Genomic DNA, 22,919 nt, shown 5'->3' on the forward strand with positions numbered 1-22,919 from the left:
TCTATTTACTTGTGACCACGCTGTGTAGTATATTTTGAACATGTTCTTTAATACTTGCATTCAAACAACGAATTGTAGAGCCCAAATAACCATGGTTACACCGTGGACATGTAAATTTATAGATGATGTAATAGCGATGCATTTTAGGGATCCTGTCTTTAAATTTATAATACTTACATATATGACATATCAGTATGAAAACAATTATAAACTTAATTTGTGGATAAGTTTTTTTAATTCAAAATTGCTTTAATCTTTTTCTTCAATTCTATTGCATGTTTGCAGTACAAGGTAGAATACTAGAAACTATATCTTTAGTTTTTGAAAACTTTATATTTTGTACTTCTTCATGGAATCCAGGGAAGAAACTAAATTATAATCTTAATGAATTAAATTATAAATTCTTCTTAAACTCAAAAGGCAAAAAGCTGTCAAAATGAAAATATTGCCCAGTAAATGTTAGTTTGCACAAGATGTGTCCTGAGTTGAACATAAACCAAAAGCTCATTCTTTTTCTCGGCACTGGAGTATTCAGTCAGATTCTTTTTTTAGAAAAAAAAAAGACTAACTAAATTTGTTCAGTTATTATTTTCAACTTTTAGTTAACATTCAAAGTGTTATCTTTCTTACCTCAATTTTTTTTTATTTCTAGAAATAATGATACAGGCTTTTAAATTGATTTCAGTTAGAAGTTCTTATTTGAATTATTATCTTCTATTATATTACTTTGATTTATTCTCTTAACCAAACTACATGATTTTGGGACACTTGTTCTGGAGCCTGTGATTTGGTTTTTTGACATAATTCCCCATCATCACTAACCCAGTGTTCAGGTTTCAGCAGAAGGTAATAATTAATCTCAGTTTTCTCAATACAAAAGTGATCACAGTCTAGGTACCACAGACATACCATACCTAGTGAAAACAACAACAACAACATAGAAATAATAATACTGATACTTTCCATTTTCATAGATCTTATTGAATATGACTCCTTATGAACATTCCCAAGGTCCAGACTTTCCTCCGTAGAAGTTGTCTTATTTTCTTTAAATGGCAATTGGAGTTACGGTGATGGTGAGCAATGTTACTGCCATTGTATATCCTTGTTGGTTCTATTCTACATCATTCATGGCCTCGTATTTTAACTTCTGTTGAGCCTGCCTTGTCTTTGGATGCCTTTGACTAGCTCTTTCCAAAACTCATCTTTGCTCCTTGTTCTTCTATCCCTGATGAGGATCAAGTAACACTCACATTTGTCCTTTGCTGCTCTGTTAACTCAGCTACATGACTGTTCTTTTACTCCAGTTGTTTCTGCTGGTTCTCAGATGAACTTCTTGGATGCACTTCAACACTAAAAATTTCTTTTCTTCCTCCCTTGGCTGATTGTTATATTCTCTTTCATATTGACTCTTAGTTACTCCAAACTTAAACTCCGTTTCTCTTGCCTGTGGTTGGACCTTTTCTCTCTTTTTTAGCGCTCTTATCCCTTGAATATCTCCCCCTCCCCTTCCCCCAATGGCACAGCGGTATGTCAGTGTACAATGCTAGAATCCAGGTTTCGATACCCATGGTGTGCAGAGAACAGATAGCCCATTGTGTAGCTTTGTGCTTAATTACAAATAAACACACAAACTCTCACCTCACTTGTGTCTCTTCTTCCTCTGGATGTGTAGACCTTTATAAAGTATTTAGTTTTTCATTTTCTGTATTTTCTTTCTCTCAGTTTTGTTTTTCCTCCTTTTTTATTATTTTAGGTATTTATCAGTCTACATGTATTTTGTATCATGAACTGTCCAAATGAGCTTGTCACTATGTTTCATTAACCTTTTTCATTCTTTATTTCAAAACAGACCTAGAGCAAGTTTCAATTTAAACATTAAGCATTATTGACAATTGTGGGAAAATTACAATCTGTAATACTTCATAAGGACTTATAGACCACTATAAAGAAATTACAGTGTCCTTGTGTGGTCTGGTTGAAGTAAAGTTCATTATGTAAAGATCATATTTAGTTTTCGTACAGTTTTCTTATATATATGTTGTAAAAATGTATTTTTCAGTGATGCCTTTTATTATTTTCTTAATTATTTTGTAATGATTGTATAATGGTGTTTTTTATGGTATTTTTGTTCAGAGAAATCATGAGACATGCAAATAGTTAAACAGAATAATTTTACATCCTTCAAATTAAAGTTGTTTTGTGTTTGATGAGATTCTGATTAGTAGAAAAAATCTTATGCCAAAATGATATATTAGATTTCTTCTTGTTAATGTGTTTTCTAGGAAAAGCTTCATTGTAAAAGCAAGTTCATTTTGAAAATCATTGGTTTAAAATAAATCTATAGATTTATTATTGGATAATATTCAATATCTGATACATTTAAAACAAAGATTTCAAAAGGAATACAAACAAGCTTGATTCTGCCAAGTAGCTCTTGTTGAACAGCTTTGTTATGGTTTGATTACTGCTGTAGAAACTTGATATTTTTTTACTTATCTTGTATTATATACTTGTTTTCAGGATAAGACAAGGCAGTCCTGTTGAAGGTTTAGTTTCACTAGGTCTTTTGTTGTCTACAATGTATATAGGTAGGAATCGCACATTATAAAATTAATTTAGTCTAACAGAATCAATTGACTCAGAAATGTGTGTAGCTGCTTAGAAGTATTAGTTGTATTTTGAAGTGGCAAAATGGTACTCTGAAATTATATTATCTAGCAAGTGTTAAAAAATTAAACTCTTTTGTAACTAAAGTGTGCATATGAGAAAAATGGAATTTCTGTTATTTTTCCAAAATCCAACAGAATGTTTAAATTGTCAAAGATATTAGTTCCAAGCTTCATTAACCAACAAGTGTTTTATAAAAAGACTTATCAAGAGTTCTGCTTCAAAGTAAAATACAAACTACTTGAGATGTATGAAATGTGTCCTTAGGTTTATTATTATTATTATTACACCCTTCCAATCATCCAGCTTTCTATAGGCAAAAAGCTTATTCAAATTTTATCCTTTAAAATGACATGGTAGGAGAAATTAAAAGTTACATTTCTAGGAGAAGACTTATAACTTGCAAAGGAAGCTTTCATCTCATATATTTCTTTTTTGATGGTGACTTGAACATTGTGGCCAATTCAGACTCCCATTAGTAGTATGATTGAAACACAAGTATAACAGTAAACTGAAATTTTCTCATGTTTTCTACAAAGATTTAACAATAGAAAATATGTAAATATTGTAAAATCTTGAAAAGTTTAGAATTTTAGCATACCAATTTCAAGACCTCAAATTTAGTCATTTTACCTGATTGACCTGGAAGAATTTATATTGCATTTGCTAATTCATAACAATAAATGATTCTTTGATAGATTATTTAAGCAGAGCATTCATGAAAAGTAAACTGGAATGGATGGCAACTGCCTGTTGTAAACAACACAAGTATGGAAGACGATGTTTCAAAAGTCTTCCATCTTTCATCTTCAGTACCTAAAGATGGAAGACTTTGGAAACATCATCCTCCACACTTGTGTTTTTTAAAACAGGCAGTTGCTGTTTATTTCAATTTACTCATAATAAATGATTCACTGTCAATTTTGTAAAATAATTATAAATACATTAGGTGAAGGAAGAACTGACCACACTTTTTTGCAGAACAGTGTCCCATGTGAGCTGACACAACAAATGTCCCATGTTGTGGACTGACAGAAGTATATATGTTATATGTTGACAAATGATTTTCCACACATTATTGAATTTTTGTTTGAACAAATTATTCACATTACAACTAAATAGTCATACACTTCCACATGACGAACCAACCACAGGGAGGATAAGCACATTAAATAGCAGATCTTATATTATTAATGTGTGTTTGTTGCTGTTTATCATTATTCCAGATCTAATTGATTCAGCAAATGTATTTTGCATATTTTTTGTTTGATATGTATTACTTCCAAATGATAAAATGTAATTATATTGCTTAAACAGCAAAAATAAAGGTGCCTAGACTGCTCAAAAAGGGAGAAAAATTTTGGATTCTGTGACCAAAATTTTTTACCTTTCTGTTTTGAAAGTTACCCTCTTTTCAGCATTGGCCACTTTACCGTGTTCCCACCCTTGTGAGCAGAAATTGTGGTAACAATTTTCATATCCAGTCACCTTGGCCATCCTATGGTCTGTTACTTCACAGCTTAAAAAATCTTGACCCTTTTGTAGTTTAGTTGAAGTGTTATTAGTTATGGTCTACATCTAATCCACAATGCATTCAAAAACTTGACTATATATATATATATATATATATATGTGTGTGTGTGTGTGTGTGTGTGTGTTTGTTAGTCTGGCTTTGCAAAAAAGAAAAGAGAAGGTTAATTAATTTTCAGCTATAATAAACAATTTTATTTTTAATTTCACATTTGACCTCCTTGCTTTAGGAGAAGCCAGAGAAATGTGGAATCCAGGACTTAAAAGTACAGTAGAAGAAGTAGTATCAAAAGACTCTAGTGATGTTGCTATCCAGACAGATCCAGAACAGCTGATTGTTGCAATGGAAAGAGTTACAGTCGTTTTTGATAGGTTAGACAGATTATCACACTTCTACTGAGTTTTATCATGTTGTAAATCTAAAATGTAGATTTTAAAATTATCATGTTGATCCCCAACTTTTTAGTTTATTTTCTGTTTATTCTAATGCTGATTGTTTGACAATAATTAAACTTTAATTAAAAGAAGCAATAAAGTTTGAAGAATTAGAAATATAAATTAACTACAGTATAGAAGATTTATTGTTTATGTATAGATATTTAAGTTTTAAGCATTATACATGGATCACTTTGTTAGGGGTAATTATGTGTTATTAAAGAGCTTTTATTTAATTGTGCTATAAATTGGCAATATAAAGGTAGATGCTTTCTTGTGTTTACCAAGGGCAGAAAAAAGCTATTGATGAGTTCAGATTATATTGTACATCATCTTTAGTCATCTCATGCAGAGGCATCATCTAGTAAATATTCAAGAAATATATCTAGGTTCAAAAATGGGTAAATTTACATTTAGGTTTTTTCCTACACTTAAAGCTGAGTTGGATAACATCTGTTATTTCATATTATGAAATCTATTACAGTTCAATACTGCAGTACTCAGCTGATTACAGCATGGGATTTATCATCCAAATTATAAGATATTATTTCATATTTCTGTAAAAGTTAGGTATACATACATGATTATGTAGAATATAATTAATATTAAAAAATATAGAACTTTTTAAAAATTAATAATAATCTTAGAAAGCATCTTCGCATAATTCCTTTGAGAAGTGCATGTAGACATTAATTCTAGCAAACAAAATTGTATGCAAAATGTAACTACAAATTATTATAACCAAAAAATTAAAAAGCACCACAATAGTCCAGAAAATGTATGCAGTGTTATTAGTCTTCATAAGTACTTTGAAAGGTTTTTCTTTTCATTTATAAATATATCTTTAGCTCTTTATAATTTGTAAATATTGTCCAATCTACTCCTTTCAGCACTGTGCAAACTAAACAAATTAATTTTAGTTTTTTTTTGTGTTAACAGCAATATTTGTAATATTTATGTCATATAGGATAAGGCGAGGCTATCCATTTGAAGCAGAAGTTATATGCAAGGTTCTTCCTTATTGCCTGATGGAGTTTTTCCCAGCTCAAGATGTACTTAATAAAGTGATAGGAGAGTTTTTGTCTAGTCAACAACCTCATCCACAGTTGTTAGCAGGAATGGTATTTAATGTAAGCTACCTTAAACTTATATTTTGATCTGTTTTAATTGGCAGTTTTATCTATTGTTTTTAAAAGACTTTTAACTAAATATGAGGAAAAATAAACTTGTATGTAGTAGTTACTACTGTGTGGCCACTTTACTATTACCCCCCCCCCCCTCCCTATCTGATATTTGGTTGGACCATATTTCACTATGATAACAACATTAACTTGTTACAACAAACTCCACAAGATGCCAGAAAATGGGTTCTTCAGTTGTAGTCTGTTGACAAAATATTATAGTGGGGGATGATATATTCATGTTAATCTCAAAGAAACTCAATTGGTTTGAAATCCAGTGATTTTGCTGGCCATGAAAACTGAAGTCAGTATTATTTTTTTTTTATACCAGTTTCCAACAGTACAAACTGAGTAAAGTTTTGTACCCTTGGCCATACATGATAGGTAAGAAAGAAACCATACTATCCTACCCAAACCTTAAAAAAATTCCCACACCATTATACCACCTCCAACAGCTTACATTATTATAACAATACAGGCAAGGTCGAGGTCAAGTATGTCATCTAGTTTTATCCATATTTTTAGTATAGTGTCACTAGAGAAAGGGGAGAAATATGGCTTAAAAGAACATATCTGCTTTCAGTCATTCATTGTTCACTATTTTACCATTTTTACTTTACACATCACTGAAGCCTTGTATTCTCTTTGAATCTGATGAAAGCAGTTTTGGGCTGGTTGTTGGACTTTATATGAAGTTTTTTAATATCTTTCAGAAAGTATAGTCAATTTCTAACTACTATTGAAGAAATAATTCAGTTGGAACACATTATTATGTCTGTTGTACTGTATATACCTGTCCAATCTTATTTTCCCATAGTCAGTCATTAACAGTTGGTAACTACAGATTTCCAAGGAGAAATGTTCACTTTCATTTGGCACAGTTGATAAACTAATAATACGTTTCTTTGGATAGGTGATCAAAGCAGTGGTTTTGGTAATAATTTTCCTGGTAGATGGTCACCTACTACAATGCCCTTTTTGAAAGGTGAATAGCTCCCACCATCTTACATACTTACCTATCTCAGTCATCACATACTCAATCTATATTGCATATTAATTAACTGAGTGTTCTGTAAATGTGTGAATGAACTCCTATTAAAGTGGTCAGTCATTGTAGCTGTATACTGTATCCACAAATGATTTTATATATGTATATTTTATTGATGTTGAGCATTAAATTATCATTAGTATATCATTTTTGTTTTAGAAGATAGAAAATGTTTAGACTTAATTTATATGCCTTAAATAGGTAATGCTATTTTTGTATGCAGTCTTTATTTATTATTGATTTATTTTGTGTCAGTATGTAATCAATAATAATAACTTATGATTGTGTAAGCTAGAAACTTAGAGCAAAACTAAAAACCATCAACCTAACCATTAGTATAGCTCATTAAATATGCTTTTTTAATGTGTATACTTATAAAGATTAGAATGCATTGTTTCATATGTTGGGTACCCTCATTACTAACAATATGTTCAGCGATAAACCCAATAATATCTCACAAGGTTCAACCAGTTTAGGAGATTTAGGTCAGTTCTAAGTATAATTTATGCTAACAATGCAAATCAATCTTTATAATCTACTATCTAAAGACAGAAAGCCATCCGTCTGTCACCCCAATGTCTCAGCCATTGCGGTACCATTCGACACGCAACTTGTACAAGACAACAGTGCTTTCTGCTGCAACAAGCAACTTTGAGCATATAATTAGATCGTGATGAGTAATAAAATCAAATCGGGTATACATGTGCCCCATGCTTGGTATTGCCGGCTCTCAAAAAATATAATCATTGACTGAAATTCCCCATTACGTTTGGTTAGTTGTCAAGGAGACACGCTGATGCAACATCACCAAATTTTGTCCAATCGTAACTCTCGGCTACAACTCTATAATAACTTGCATGTTTTACCTGCAGCACATTTCAATTTTGAAAATGCCCAAATTAAAGCATGCTTCTTCAGCTGAGCAGGCTAATAAAGCCAAAATCAAGAAGACAGTCCATAGAGAAGACCCCAAAATGCATTATAAAACTCACTGCCTTTACCATCACAATTAATGATTTGCAAGGTCACACAGTAGACTAAGTAGGAATATATATTTGATAATCAGTTGTTTTCACGTTTCAGTCTATAATGATTTTTCAAGAAGAACAGTTGAACATAACAGAAGTCAAAATGCTAATCAAGCAATACTTAAAGGAGATGGCCGTACATATATAAATAAGTGTTGTTTTTCTGAAATACTAGAAATAGGATAGACATTTTCCATACACAGATTATTACTAGGTTATAATTAATTTTGAGAAGAAAGATTGATCATTATTTCCTGTCGTATGATGTGCATTTAGCTTGAAAAAGTATAATAATGAATGACAAATTAAACTAATTACAATCAATATAGTAACTAGTAGAACTGATATTATTGGTGAAAGTAACAATGAATAAACAAAGTTGCATACCTTACTTAAGTACTCACAAACACTAGTTCCCATATTGAACTTTAGTCATTGATGTATATTTCTTTGGAACTTGCACTCTGATTAACATCACACTTCACCAAATTTTAACCGTAACAATTAATACCATATGTTTTAGTTTAAGGCTTGCCATGTTGAATGCATTAACTTTCCCATGGCATAAACAAAAAACTATCTCTAGGAGGATAGAAAACAATAAGTAAAAAGTAAAATATAACCTTACCTGACCAATGTTATATAACAATGTTAAATGTAATAAGAAGAAAACAGCTAGCTAGCCATAATATGTAGTTTGTCTCTATGAATTATTTTGAACATTTATATGTATTGGATCTGTAATTATTGTTTGTAACAAGCTATATTTAAGCACAGACAACAATCAGAAATGGTATAAAAACATGTAATTTTGTATTTTCAGGTTTTTGATTGGCTTCATCAACATTCTTTAGAAGAAGTAATCCATGACTGGGTGATGTTATCTCTTTCTAACTTCACCCAGCGATCACCAGTTTCTATGGCGATATGGAGTCTTACTTGTTTCTTTGTCAGTGCTACTGCTACTCCTTGGTTAAGATCTCTGTATCCTTGTTTTGTAATAGATTTTAATTATTTCAATTGGCTAAAACTGCATCCTTCTTGTACCTTTATAGATATAATAGTATTGTCTGTTGTATGTCCTTGTAACTACTTTGCAGGGTTGGATGGATCTTCACCCAAATTGGTATGGAGGTTCATTAAGTCTATGTGGGGTTACATACAAATTTTTAGTTTTGTGGTTTTTATGGGTGTTTTTGCATTTTTTACCACTAATTTGCCTCCTGTAGATGGATCTTTATCAAATTTGGTTTTGAGGTTAATTGAGTCTATGGGGAGATACATACAAATTTTCACTTTTGCATTTTTTTATGGGCGTTATTGCAGTTTTTACCACTACTTCACCCCCTGTAGATGGATCTTCACTTCACCAAATTTGGCATGAAGGTTTGTTGGATCCATGTGGAGATACATGCAGATTCGCAGTTTCTCATTTTGTGTTTTGTAGTTTTTACAATTACATATAAGAATAGCAGCCTTTCCTGTCCTAAGATAACCTTTCATTAATTATGAACTTATGTAACTTCTTTCCACTAGACAGGTACTCCAGCTAGTTTGTAATATCTAAGAAAGTAATAAAAATGTGTATAAGAATTTTTTTAATATCAGGAAGACAGGATTTTTATTTATTAAAAAATTAATAGTGTATGAGATGATGAGTTTTTGTAAAAATTAAACTTATTTCATTTAGTTTTCTCTCAATTACATCAGAAGAATACAGTTACTGTATTTTACGTTTTTTACGTATTTAAATAACTATAGGCATTTATGCTTCAGAAAATTAAACTTATTTCATTTAGTTTTCTCTCAATTACATCAGGAGAACACAGTTACTGTATTTTAGGAAAACTGAACCAATTAATATACATTGTGTTGCCTAAGTCTACCCATGCATTCAGAGAACTGATAAAAGAGATGCCTCTCCTTTATTGGCTGACATACATTTACTTTTGCAAGACTTCCATTAGATATAGTCATTACAAAGACAGTACTGTCTTTCTTTTTTTGTTCTATATACAATTGTTACCATGAAATGTGTTCCAAAAATTATTGTTTTTTTAGTAATTTTAAAGCACCTTGTCATTTAGTTGAATTTATAAGGATAATTTGACATATGTAGATATGTTGAGAAAGAACTTAGTTAATCGAGTGAAAATGTATTCTTACCTCATCTTTTCCAAACTGACTTGTATGGTATTTTAGTGAATGTGTTGCATATTATGCTTTATTCATGCAACAATTGAAGTTTATAACCCTTTAAACTGGTATTTTAAAAACCTACTCTTTTATAAAACCTCATGGTGATTTCAGTCACAAAGTTATTGTGTGAACTGGAAGATGCATGTTTTGTTACCTGTAAAACATGTATTTGTAACTTAATAGATGCACCAATAATGTGTTAGTTCTGTTTTAACCCCATCACCGTGAACATTTTTTACTGTGCATGACACAAGGTTTTAGTGACTTGCATCTTAGCTAATAATCCATATTTTAATAGTATATAAGTTTTAAGTTCTTAAATTTATAAGGCAATATTTAAAAAAATACTGAATTTCCCCTAGTGTGACACGTTTTCTCTAGGCATCTTCTTTTCTCTGTGTTATCCATTATCCCTCCAATGACTACGAAATTTAACATAAATTACTGACTATAAAATCGTCATTGCTGAGACAAACCATGATTTTTATAGCCTTCCATTTTGTTTGGTTACAGAGCTATCAAATAGAAAATCAGACCCTTCCTGCCACACACACCTGTCACATCCTCTCTTTCAGGATTTGTTAATAGCTCTCTCTTATCTTTAATTATATATTATCTATAACCAATAGAAAGCCAAGGTTTTCATCTATGAAGTGACACATTATATAAAATTGTTTTCTGATCGTAGAATTGTCAATTTCACTGTTAGTACAAGCTTTGTTCCCACAGGAAAGATAATGACTAGCTTAGATGATTTTGTAACAATTCTTGTCACATAGTTAGAAAGCTAGAACAATTCTGAGAATCAGGGGAAATTGTCTATTTTTTGCATGTTATTAGTCTATGTTCTTTGATCATTACAGAATTAAATAATAATTATTTAGTGCATTACTACCAGTAGTATAAGAAAAAGTAGGGCTAAGTATCATCAAGAGCAAGAAAAAAGAGCATTCTGGTAAGTACTTTATTTCTTGTTTATCATGTTTATTCTTTATTTATTATTATAAAAGTTTACTAAAATGTAAAAGTAGGGATATCTTTAGGTTAGTTAAGGTTAGATTAGCTAAAATAAATAATAATAATAATACAAAAATGTTTCATGAGGCAGGCACTCGAGCAGCTGGTGGGTAACATAATTCTATAGTGTAACTTAGCTCCACGTTCCCCAAGTGATTTACAACTTATTATGGCACTAATAGTAGTTAGACATGGTTCAAAGGGCAATAAAAGGAGCAATAAAACAAAATTTAATTATGAATAGATACGTGCTGTTACAAGTTTAAAGATACTTAGGATAAACAAATGTAGTTTCATGTTAAAATTTGAAGTCATTCTGGAAAGAAAGAAAGGGTAATTTAGATTTGTTTAGATTTTTTTTGGTTGTTACGAGGTCAGTCAAATTGACAAATATTGTTATAAAGTTAGGGTAGAGAAAATAACAGATAAAATATAAAGTTTTGCTGAAAACAAGCATTTGAAATGTATTTAGGAGGTTTCTGAGATTACACAAATCAAATCTGATCATAACATGAAAATCACTCTGCACATGTTGCTATTCAAAACAAATACTCGATATATTCAAGGACAAATCTATTTTTAGTTTATTAATAATACTTTACTAAAAATATGACTTGCATGTGAAAGACTTATAATGTTTACTGAAAGACTGCCAAAGTTTGTGAAGATATATATACTATACTAAAAGTTAGTAGTATCAAATCTATAAAGACTATAGGAGTACAAAAAGGTCACGTGGTCAGTCAAATTGACTGAGCCCGTATTGAGAGAGTTAAATGGTATGCGACCATATAAATCCATTTAGTTTTTGCAGATACTGATATTTTAATATCAATATGTTTAGTTTCTTAAAGTTTTAATTTTACAACTAATGTTACAAAACATTTTAAATTAGAACAACATGAGAAAGAGGGTGTCATGTTTTTCCATTAGGGCCCCATTTTAATAAGGAGTAGACCCATGTCTAATATTTATCACGACCTATATGTTGGTGCATATCAATAGTATAGATCGCTTCCTCTGTTTCAAAGTAGTTCCAGATATTGTGATATTTGGGATTCAGTGTCTCAAAGCTAATTTCAGACATGGTATGGAGTTTGGTATAGTGGTTGAAGTATTGTCCTTTTTTCCAGAATTTTGTTGAAACAGTCAATACAACATTGTTCAAAATATAACAGTGTAACTGTTACCAAAGGATCATGTCCAAACTATTTAAAATGGGCCCATAACATGTGACTAATCCCACCATTTTCTGATTTAGAACATCACAAATACAAAGCATTTTCCAAGTTGCAATCAAACCCAGATTCATTCAATCACAGCAGCAAACGAATAGTGAGATTTGTTGCTTCACATTATTGTTTTCCATTATTCTTAACCAAAAATGTGGTATCCAAGATTTTATGAGAGCTGAAACCTTGAATTCATGGAAGTGATGAGTAGCATGTTCATGAAATCTTGCATTATGGAGCTTCCTGCACACTGAGGTTATTGTCAGCTGTGTGGTTTTGTTTCATAAAATATATCAAACTCACATGAATCAACAAATAATTAATTTTTAATGCTCAAGATAATATTCCTCTTTAGCATATCCTAGTTGTCTTACATCTCTTCAACATATTACTTACATAGATATCAGTGCAAGTAGACGGGTTAAAGTGTCATAACACCAGTTCGTTATCAAATAACCATCCTTTATGAAAATCCTTGTAGCACCTTGGTTCCAACTAGCTGGCTATGGCAGGTACAGCAACACACCATAAAATTTACATGCAAAGACAGTAAGGTGGGTACATCAAGAGCTTGGGGATATTCTGGCTGAATACTGTTAATAAAATAGTGAATGTAAATTGTATCTCAATTTAACCTTGACAGTTTGTAAAGCTTCCCTCATGTCCAAAAACGGATGGGTAAGCTAGAAGACCATGACAAAGAAATATTCTGTATCGCTGGATTGGACTTCAGGAATCAGGTTGGTGTTTGGCCAGAGATATAAGAATATTAAATATTGACAAATGTACAAATTGTTGTTTTCTATGCCAGTTTAATAAGTTGTATCCTTCATTTTTGAAATGTGTGGAATTACCAAAGCAAGAATAGAATTTATTAAAATATCAACATTTTTAGAAGAAGTGAATTCACACTAAAACTCTGCATACAAATCACCTTTGAAGAACAATCATATCAAATACTCTTTTATTAGTGTGTTATTCACTTTTCAAAAATTGAATTACAGTTGTACAAATAACATTTTTAAGTATTTGATTCACATATCAAGTTACTACTGTAATATTTAAATACTATTCTGCTTTTAATTAACATATCAAGTTACTAATGTAATATTTAAATACTATTTCACAGGTTTTTAATTCACAATTAAGATTACTACAGCAACATTAAAATACAACTTACATGTGTTTAATTTGAATATCAAGCTACTACTGTAACTTTAAGACTGTTCTGTTGTTTTCAGTGACTGTTTCATTTTATGTAGTTTTTACACCTAGGAAGATCTGTAGTCACAATCTACTTCCTTAAATGTAGTTATTGGAAATATTTTCTACCATAGGCCATCAACAAACCAAGGTTGCCTTTATAAAAAAAGAAAGAAAACAGACATTTTCCTAACCACAAATATTTATTGTGTTACACGTGGTCTCCAAAAAAGTTGATAATACCTGTATAGAAAGTGTTGCTTATTCTGGTTTTACAGCTTGTAATTTCTGGTTTCCATTCATCAGTTTAATTTCTTAGTATTTTTTTACAATGGTTATTGGGATCAACTGCAAAACATAGAAACAATATGCAAAAACCCTTGAGTTTGTACAAGTACTCGTTTATTTATACTTAAAGTTTAGTTTGAAAATGTAGGCAGATCATCAGGAAATTTTATTCATGTTTGAAATTAATTAGCTGTTTTTAACAGTGGTTTTAATCTTGTATTTTTCTTTACAGCTGACACAGACAGAACAATGTCAAGCTTTTCTTTCAACAATACAAGCAGTAGCTCAACCAGGAACACCATATGCAGATTTTCTCAGGTGTCTCTAGTGTCAATCTAGTTAATCTGGTGTTTTCAGATGATAACAGATTCTGCTGATCATCTGAACCTGATCAATTCTCTTTGTAAAGCCACAAATTAATGAAACCAATTCTGGTAATCTTAACAATATCTTTGTAAAGTCAAGAGTTTAAAAAAAATCTCTGTTCAGTGTAAAGAAATAATTTGTGTATTATCTTATGAGCTAAAACTGCTCTCTACTTTGCTATGAGCAGATTGACTCTGAAACTAAATCTGTTTGGTATGTAATTAAATACTTAAAGTAAGAATAAACAATAGAATTATTAAAATAATTACTATTCATAGGTTTATAATGGCCCCAAACTGGGTAGTCACTGTACAATGTCACACTTAAAAAACATGTAAATTAGTATGCTGTTTAGGTTCGTATTAAAATCTTCCCATGTTGTTAAAGCACTTACAATATTCAGTTATTCCATAAAGTCCAGATTTGACATGGACTCTGAAAGTGTCACATAATGTAGAAAATGTACCTTTCTACCCATAATACATCTCTATATGTGGAAAAAAATAAATTGTATATGTACTTTGACCATATTTGGCATATTGAAACTTAATATGCATATATATAATTTTCTATACATATAGAAAGGAAATAGTATTCCAGAATTAATGATATTGTAGCAGTTGTTACACAGAGCAGAATATGTAAAAAATACCAAATGATAAAGTAAAGCTCGATTTGTTGTATAATATTCAACTGTAATTAGAATCTTGGTGGCAGACATAAATTTTTCTCTCTCTTAAATATTGGGTAAATGTATATTAACACTCATCTTTAAACATTAGTTCTTATAGGTATGTGATTTATATTATTTCCCCTTAAATTCATATAGAAAAATATGCCATTATAAAATGAAAAGTAAAAAGAAATTTTTAAGTTGATATTCTTTATGAGTATGCTTACTGTATAGATATGTATCAAGGGAATCACAGTAAAAAATTTTAAATGATTTGTTGCTTTGTTGTGTAATTGTTATGACTATGGAGGTTACTTGTAAAATTATGCATTCCAAGAAAGAAGTAAAAACTTAAAAGATTTTACCCAAAAAAATTTCATTGTGTTTGATATCATAACCTCATAACCAAAATTTATATAATCAGATGTCAACAGAAAGTAATGAGGTTAACTACATTGTGAAATTGTTATATAATATACAAGTCAAACACACACAAAAATAAACAGAATTATTTTATTTTCTGTATAAAGTTTGGTAATTTTTGAAGAAACATTTAATTGCAGTATCTTATTTCAGTTGTCGCATATAGCTAAAACAATTGTGAAGATTATAAATACCATTTTACTGATGACGGCATAAAGATGATAAAACAGCTGTTACAAAGAAAATGTTGTTATTATTTTGAAAGTTACATTCATCACTGTAGTAAGTACTTGAATTATTTAATATGAGAGTTTATTCCTGTAGCATTTAAATTTATTAAATATGTCCAACTGAGTATTTGTTTTAAAACTGTTTAGAAAAACAAATGAAATTTATCGTTGTTGTGAAGTAAATTAAAGAAGAAATACAAAACTTTGTTGTATACATTTATAAAAAATTAAACAACACATCTTTTTCAAGTTTTCTTGATCATCTTATTAAAATGTTTACAGTTTATATAGTTTAAATACATAAAAAATGGAAAAAAGATTGAGACAGCATCATTGGAAGAGTTTAGTGGCATGTTGTAATACTTAAAAATAGAAATCTGTATTTAACATTGCTGAAACAGTTTGACAACATCATTAGTAAGTGTATTTATCAGTCTTTATAATTGTTCTTACATAACATTAGGATACAGTAAGACATATATATTGAACTGATAAAAACAGTAGCAGAAACAATTCAGTTAGCATGACCTAAAAAGTATGAAACAAGTTGAGCATTAATGTATCTTGTTTGTAATATTCTAAAGTAATGTGTTTGATATAATGCATAATTTCTGTCTTCAAGTTTTATACATTTATGGTGGTGTTATTTCACCATTTGTAATTATAAGAAAACCATATTAAACAACTATGTAATTGAAAATCATCATATCATTATCATTCTGATGAGCCCTTGAGTTAAAAAGTAAATAATGTTCAACATGATGAGTAAACTGGAATGAACAGCAACTGCCTGTTGTAAAAAACATTCAACCTCTTAGTAGCTAAACCTAAAATATACATCTATAATAGTAATATACATTCACTAATTTGGGTATGTACTTATGGTTAGACCAGATTGAATTCAAGGATTCATTTTTTGCAACCAATTACCACAGAAGCATGCTCTGCAGCTTGGGGCTGTGAGTGCTCTATAAGAGTGATGTAAAATCCAACTATTCAGTCAAACAAGAATGTGTGATATATGAATATACAATGAATTTCTATCTTCATGTACTATGATATTATTTATCCTTTATCTTGTATATGTATATTTCATATAACACGTGTTTTAGAAAGCCATTAAGTTAATTTTATTCTGGCTGCCTTTGTTCCTTTGTCATTCATAAGTTGTTAATACTTGTTCTGCCAATGAGTGGTGTTGCTGCAATACTGCACATTGCTCAAGGATAATGATAGCAGTGTCTTCCACTGGTAAGTCAGGTAATATCTCAAGGTTGTGGATGTCCTTTATGTTTAATGTGATTGACAAACAGTGATTTAGGTGGTGCACACATCCTGAGAATGTAAGTACTATAGTATGTGTTATATAATAGTATGATATCTTAACCAACTTTCTCTCTCTCAAGCCCTTAGTTTGGTAAGTGAACTTTAAGTTCTTTCCTTGTAAACAGTAATACTTGCCTAACGTTTAACCTGTAAGTGTAATATTAAATAATTCTTTTTAAACATCTTTATAAGGTTTTAGGAGAGTTTGGAGGATTAGATATTTAGTAACGGTACTGTACTTCATCCTGTGCACATTATTTTATTTGTTTTTTGCATGTCCAGTCTCTTTCTTTCCCAAATTACAGAGTCAGAGAACCAAGAATTACTTTGTAATAAATATCTTGTTGAATCTCCTGTTATTCTTCAGACCTATCCCATCATCCTAAGGTTAACTAAGTTTCACCTGAATATATTATAGAAGTGATAGAAAGGAGAACGTTTTGGTGCCTTGACCACAGGATATATTTTTGCAGTTTTCTGCTAAAGTGTGTATTGCCCTTTACTTCTACTTTTGTCACCCTTGTGTGAAATAAGTTGTAAATGGCTTCACTGTTATGGAAATTCCATATTCCACAACTAGAAGGGCTTACAACCAAGAGAAAGACTAGGTCACTGAAAGGAGACAGTTCTGCAAGGGAGTTGTCAGGTCTAGAAGTCCTCTCATGGATTGCCAGACTTTCAACCTGGATATACTGCAAGCATACATATTTTTATACATCACATTCTCACAAACTAGGAAAAAATAAAATATTAATAAATATGTTTCTTTATCAAGTGTTTTGAAGATAATGTATATTTTTAAATGCATTCTTTTTGCATTACTTCCATAGACTAGCGGGAATTGGTTTTAATGTGATTCCGGCAATATTTCTAACATTAATTCATAATTTTGTACTTGTATGGTTGATAGGTAGAAGGGTGAGCTGACAATAAAGTTTATAAAACACTAAACATTTTGTAATTTTTTTTGTAAATTCTCATTTTCTAGAAAACAGTTATAAACATTTAATAAGGGAACATGTGCAAAATAGGATTATAAAAATGCTGAGATTACATCCTAAAGAGGATAACAACATATATAGTAGAAAAGACATTTAGAAGGTTGTATTCTTAATATGCATATTAAAATATTAACAATAATAATTACAATTGTAATACATATTTTTTGTACATTTGTGGCATATTCTCTGTATTTTCTATCTACAAAACTGTGGTACTTGCAGTTAAACCAGTTACTCAAGAGTGTAAATTGGGTAAGTTCAACAAGATATATTGCTAAGTAATACTGAGTTCGACTAAAACTAACTGGGCATTTGGTAAGAAATGAATGGTCTGGACATAAAGTTTAACAAACAATAAAACAATCTTTATACAACACAGTTCAACAGCAAGCATACTTTATCTTATAGATGACAGACAATCGCCTTTACTGTAGTTGTGAATTGATCAGATTTGTTCTACTCCCTTGAGATTATTGCGAAGCTGACCAGTTCACTCAAAATGATGTTCCAGACTGAACGAATCTCATGTTACTTAGTTGAATTGATAATGTAAGACTTGCCAAGAACATCTAGCACTGTATACATGATTGGTCTTTCTCATGCAAAGTTGTGCTGTACTTCATTTATTCATTTTTTTCAATTAGTGTTTCTGTAGTAGCTTACCACAATAACTTATCTTTGTTTATTGATGTTTTTCTCATTTTTGACTTCTTCGTGATTTATGACGAATTCCGAAGTTTGTGTTTTGCAACTTCAGATATTACTGCTGCAACTTGGAGTGTCATTACGGGTGTGGAGATGTTTAATAAGAAATTTTCGGCTATCATTCATTGGGTGATTGATTGTAAAATGAGGGGGGGGATACACTTTCCCTCCTTCCTCCTATTTGGCCCTATACCTTCACACATGGTTTTGTTGCTCTTTGGATTGTATTGGGAAGGATGCTGTCCTTTCACAGATTTCTCCACCTTCCCCATATTTTTGTGACTTCCAAATGGTTCTTTTTCTCCATCAGTTTGTTTTTGAAGATTTTCCAGAGTCTTTGAAATCATGAGTAGACTCTGTGAGTCCACATTCGACTCTTTAGTCTTTGGTTACTCGCTTTTCTCATTCTGATACCATTACTTCTCCCATAACTGTTTCTCGTCCTGCAACCTCCTGTTCTTTACCAGTTCCTAACACCAGGGGTTCAACATTTCATTGTGTGTCTTATAGTTGGGTTCATTGTTGCCAGCAGTTCTAGTGACTTTTGTATGGTTTATGGTCTGGTGGGAAAACATTTGACTGATTTTGTTCCCCTGTTGTGATTATTCACTACTGATTCTTGGGTGATCCAAGTTTTTCCTCTCCTTTTCCTTTCCCATCCACCTTTGTCTCCTGTACTGACTTCCTTCCCATTAACTTGGGATCCAACTACCTGTCAGAGTCTATCTAAGGTTGTGCAGACCCTTCTATCACTGAGATCTATCATGCCTATCAACCAACCTTCTCTGGGATTTTATTCTAGGTTTTTTGTACAGTGATTCATCTGTCCTGCCTAAACCAATTTCTGGTTCTTCCCTGATTTCCCATGTAATCCTTTATCACAATCAAGGACTATTGATGCTCAAGGTAGATGTTTCAAATGCCTATCTCCATATTCATATTTCTCATCAGTTCAGATACTATTTTTGCTTTGTCCACTACAGGGCTATCTATCAATTTTACACCTGGTCTTTTGGGCTTGCATCATATGTATTTTACTGGGTGGTCACGGCTTTTGCCCAACTTCTGTATACTCTACAGTTGTGTTTACACCATTACTTGGACGACTGGTTCCTTTTAACTCGTTCTACTCTACTGACAGTAGTAGCTTGTGTTGGTTAGATTCTAAAGTTGGTAAGTTTCCTCTTGCCTTTCCATTATGTTTTCACTTGGGTGTATTTTTCAACACCTCTCTCATTTGGGCCCATCCTTCTCCACTTCACCATTTGATAATGTTTTCCATTCTCCATGCATTTACTGCTTCCTCAGTTTCAGCACAAAAGGTTCTGCTGCTTTTGAGAACTTGGGCTTCTGTGGAAGTCCTTATTCCTTTGGGTCAGGTACTTATGTGTTTTCTTCAGAGGTCTCTGCATGACCCATAGAATCTTGCTTGTGATCCCTTGAATTCCCCAGTTACCCTTTCTCCTTCCCTGCATTTGTGGTTGAACAAGGACAGCATAACAATGGGAGTACCACTTCCTCCACCTCATCTGGTTTTGCATCGAATCACTGATGCTTCTCTCCAAGGTTGAGCTGTGTGGGTTCATCAGCAATAGGCTTCTGGGTAATATTCTTAGATTATTATGTCTTACCATTTCAATATCTTGGAGCTTATGGTGGTATGACATGCATTGGTTCATCTCCTTACACTGGTACAGTAACAACACTTCATGCTCCATTCTGACAATTCCACTGTTGTGGCTTATTTCAATCACCATGGGTGCACCCATTTCTGTTCCCGTTTTGATCGAACATTGGCTTTCCTTTATTAGGCCAATATTCTGTGGATAAATCTCCTTGTGTGTTATGTTCTGGGTGCTTTTCACCTTGTGGTAGATCATTTTCCAAGACCTGACTAAAGTGATTTCTTGACCATCAGGTTTTCAGATGGCTGTGCATTCAGTGGGGTACTCCTCATCTGGATGCTTTTTCCACTTTACACCAACATTAGGTTATTTCTTTTTTGGTCTCTGATTCATCATCTCAGACAATGGCAGTGGATTTTCCCAGTCAGAATTGGACCAGCCAGTTACATTTGCATTTCTTCCAGTTCCTCATTGTGTGGTTCTTCTGAATTGGTTTTTCCTACTCAAAATTTTGGCTGCTCGTGGGGGTCATTCTTTCTTTTCATCATTTTCTCTTTCGTCCATTTCCCACCTTTATTACTAGTCTGCTCCAGATAGACTTCTATGTCCAGTATGTGCTTTTCATTGTTCCATTGCAAACATGGCCTCCTTTAGTGGTTTCTGTTTCCACCTTTTCATTCCCTGGTACTGTACCTCTGTATGTGCCCTTTCTTCTACCCTTACAATTTGAGATCGTCAACTGCTTTACTCCGTATATTCCTCCCTGGCTTTTTCTTTCCAAATTCTGTTCCAGGTCTTCACTTAAGACTGGACACGTTTCCTTTTTCCTGGAGTCTCACCTCCACCATCCGTTGAAGGAAACTCTTCAGTCAGGCATGTGGCCTACTCCTCATACATTCATCTCCTACTATCTTCATTGAGCAGCTATTTCTTCCTCATCTGAGTACTGCCTCTTGCTATCTTTCAAAGTTTGGTGCAACTGTGATTATCTTTTCTATATATATATTTTTCTCTCCAGGGGCATGCCCCATTTAAGATTCGGATCCTGCTCAGTAGTGAGCATTACCTATCCAAGTATGCTTTCCATATCTTAAATCCACACTGTATGGCTAAGATGAAATAATAAAAAACAATACACCATGGTCAATGATGCAACCTGTTGATATGACCTGCTCCACAAGATCACTAGTAGGTTTTTCCTTGTGATATATTTGCTTCATTATTATGCTCATTCCATACCATACTAACACATGGACTTACATAGGTAAAGCAGAAGGGAATAGCTGCCCATCCTTGCTGTTCATTTGATTGAATAAATCAGGGGTGGTCTCTTTTTCAATATAAGGTTTTGATAGTCACCTGTTGCACTGTCTCCAATGTGGGTGTTTATCCAGATTCTTCACTGTGTTTTATCCCCTCCCCCCACTTGTTCTTCTAGTGTAGTGTGGGAGTCCTTGCCACTTTCCAATTTCAAGCCACTGGGGTGGTGGACCATGGAGGTATCTTCCTGAATGTGATAACTTACATTCAGTACAGAGTAGGATATTGGTGAACAGCTGTGTAAATGGTGTGCAATCCTCCAATCATGTGCTCCATCTATCTGGAGGGTGAGGTTGCACTGGGATCACACTTCATGAGTGTTCTTCAGATGCTTTCAAAGAATACTTAATTCTATCCCTTGCACCAGTCATTTCACCTATTCAATGTGAGATTCTAGTGGAGGTAATGTACCGTGTTTGGAAGTTATTATTTTCATATACTGAAAATAATATTTCTAATAGGTATGTACATTCTCTCACACTTCCCACTTTTCTTCCCCACTGACAACTGGTGCTTTTCTTTTATACCTAATCTCAAAGTGATAGTTTGATTGAATTGAATAGAGAGAGCTGCATCCGTCAGGAGGTTGTGTCACACTCCTGTTGGTGGAGGGTTATTGCATGATGATTTACATGTGAGATGCAGTTGAACCATGTTGATCATGGGGTGTGTGGGAGTTCAAGGCTTGTGGCATCTGAAAAAACTTTTGCATATACAGAGCAGCACTGAACAAGAATAGCTATGCATGTGAGAAGAGGTAAGTACCTATTGGAAATATATTTTCCATATAGGAAAAAATAGTAACTTTTGTTTTGTACTTTTATTTAAAGAGTTTGATAAAATGTTTTGTTTCCCATGTCTTAGTCATGGAAACTGTGATTATCAAAGATTGTAGGGTATTTGCTGTGTAATGAATTTTATATTATTATTAATGGATATAGTTTTGTTTTATTGTATTTTAATTTTGAAATCATTTTCACTGTTAAAAGGTATTTGTGTGTCCACATAAATCTTTTTCCTTTCTTTTGGGTGTTTTATTTTACATTATACATGTTTTGTTGTTGTTGAAGATTTCTCTTGTGTTTCACTTTGTGGCATGATTTTGTATTGTAAATTATCATTGCTTTGTTGAAGAGTATTGTAATGGGCTGTATTGGTAAGACAGTCGCTCATTAGAAATAGTATTTATTTCAAATACCAGAAATGCAGTCTATGGCATTTTCACACAGATCACTAAGTTGAGAGAATTATGCAAGGATAAGAATTGATTCAGGTTTTTTTTTAATGAAAATCACATTCTCCAAAGATCATATCACCTTTAAACATTTCTAAACTTTGTACACCTAAGTTCCTAAGGAAAACTATTACCCAAACTTACAAAACTCAATTACAAAATAAAACTATACTCACTTGGAAGCA

At 32.1% G+C, this 22,919-nt stretch overlaps 1 protein-coding gene across 1 annotated transcript in view; it reads left to right on the forward strand.

Annotated features, from left to right (window-relative positions):
• Positions 1-15,143, forward strand: part of LOC106458536 (huntingtin-like) — a 269,635-nt gene extending 254,492 nt beyond the window's left edge. Inside the window, exons 52-57 of the mRNA XM_022384781.1 lie at positions 2,524-2,591; positions 4,431-4,572; positions 5,603-5,765; positions 8,716-8,876; positions 12,993-13,080; positions 14,064-15,143. Of these exons, the coding sequence (XP_022240489.1) occupies positions 2,524-2,591; positions 4,431-4,572; positions 5,603-5,765; positions 8,716-8,876; positions 12,993-13,080; positions 14,064-14,159 (718 nt within the window). The 3' untranslated portion in view covers positions 14,160-15,143. The remainder of the gene's footprint in view (positions 1-2,523; positions 2,592-4,430; positions 4,573-5,602; positions 5,766-8,715; positions 8,877-12,992; positions 13,081-14,063) is intronic.
• The last annotated feature ends 7,776 nt before the right edge of the window (positions 15,144-22,919 follow it).

The sequence above is a fragment of the Limulus polyphemus genome, unplaced genomic scaffold, assembly GCF_000517525.1.
Source record: "Limulus polyphemus unplaced genomic scaffold, Limulus_polyphemus-2.1.2 Scaffold482, whole genome shotgun sequence".
In the NCBI taxonomy this organism is placed as follows: Eukaryota; Metazoa; Arthropoda; class Merostomata; order Xiphosura; family Limulidae; genus Limulus; species Limulus polyphemus.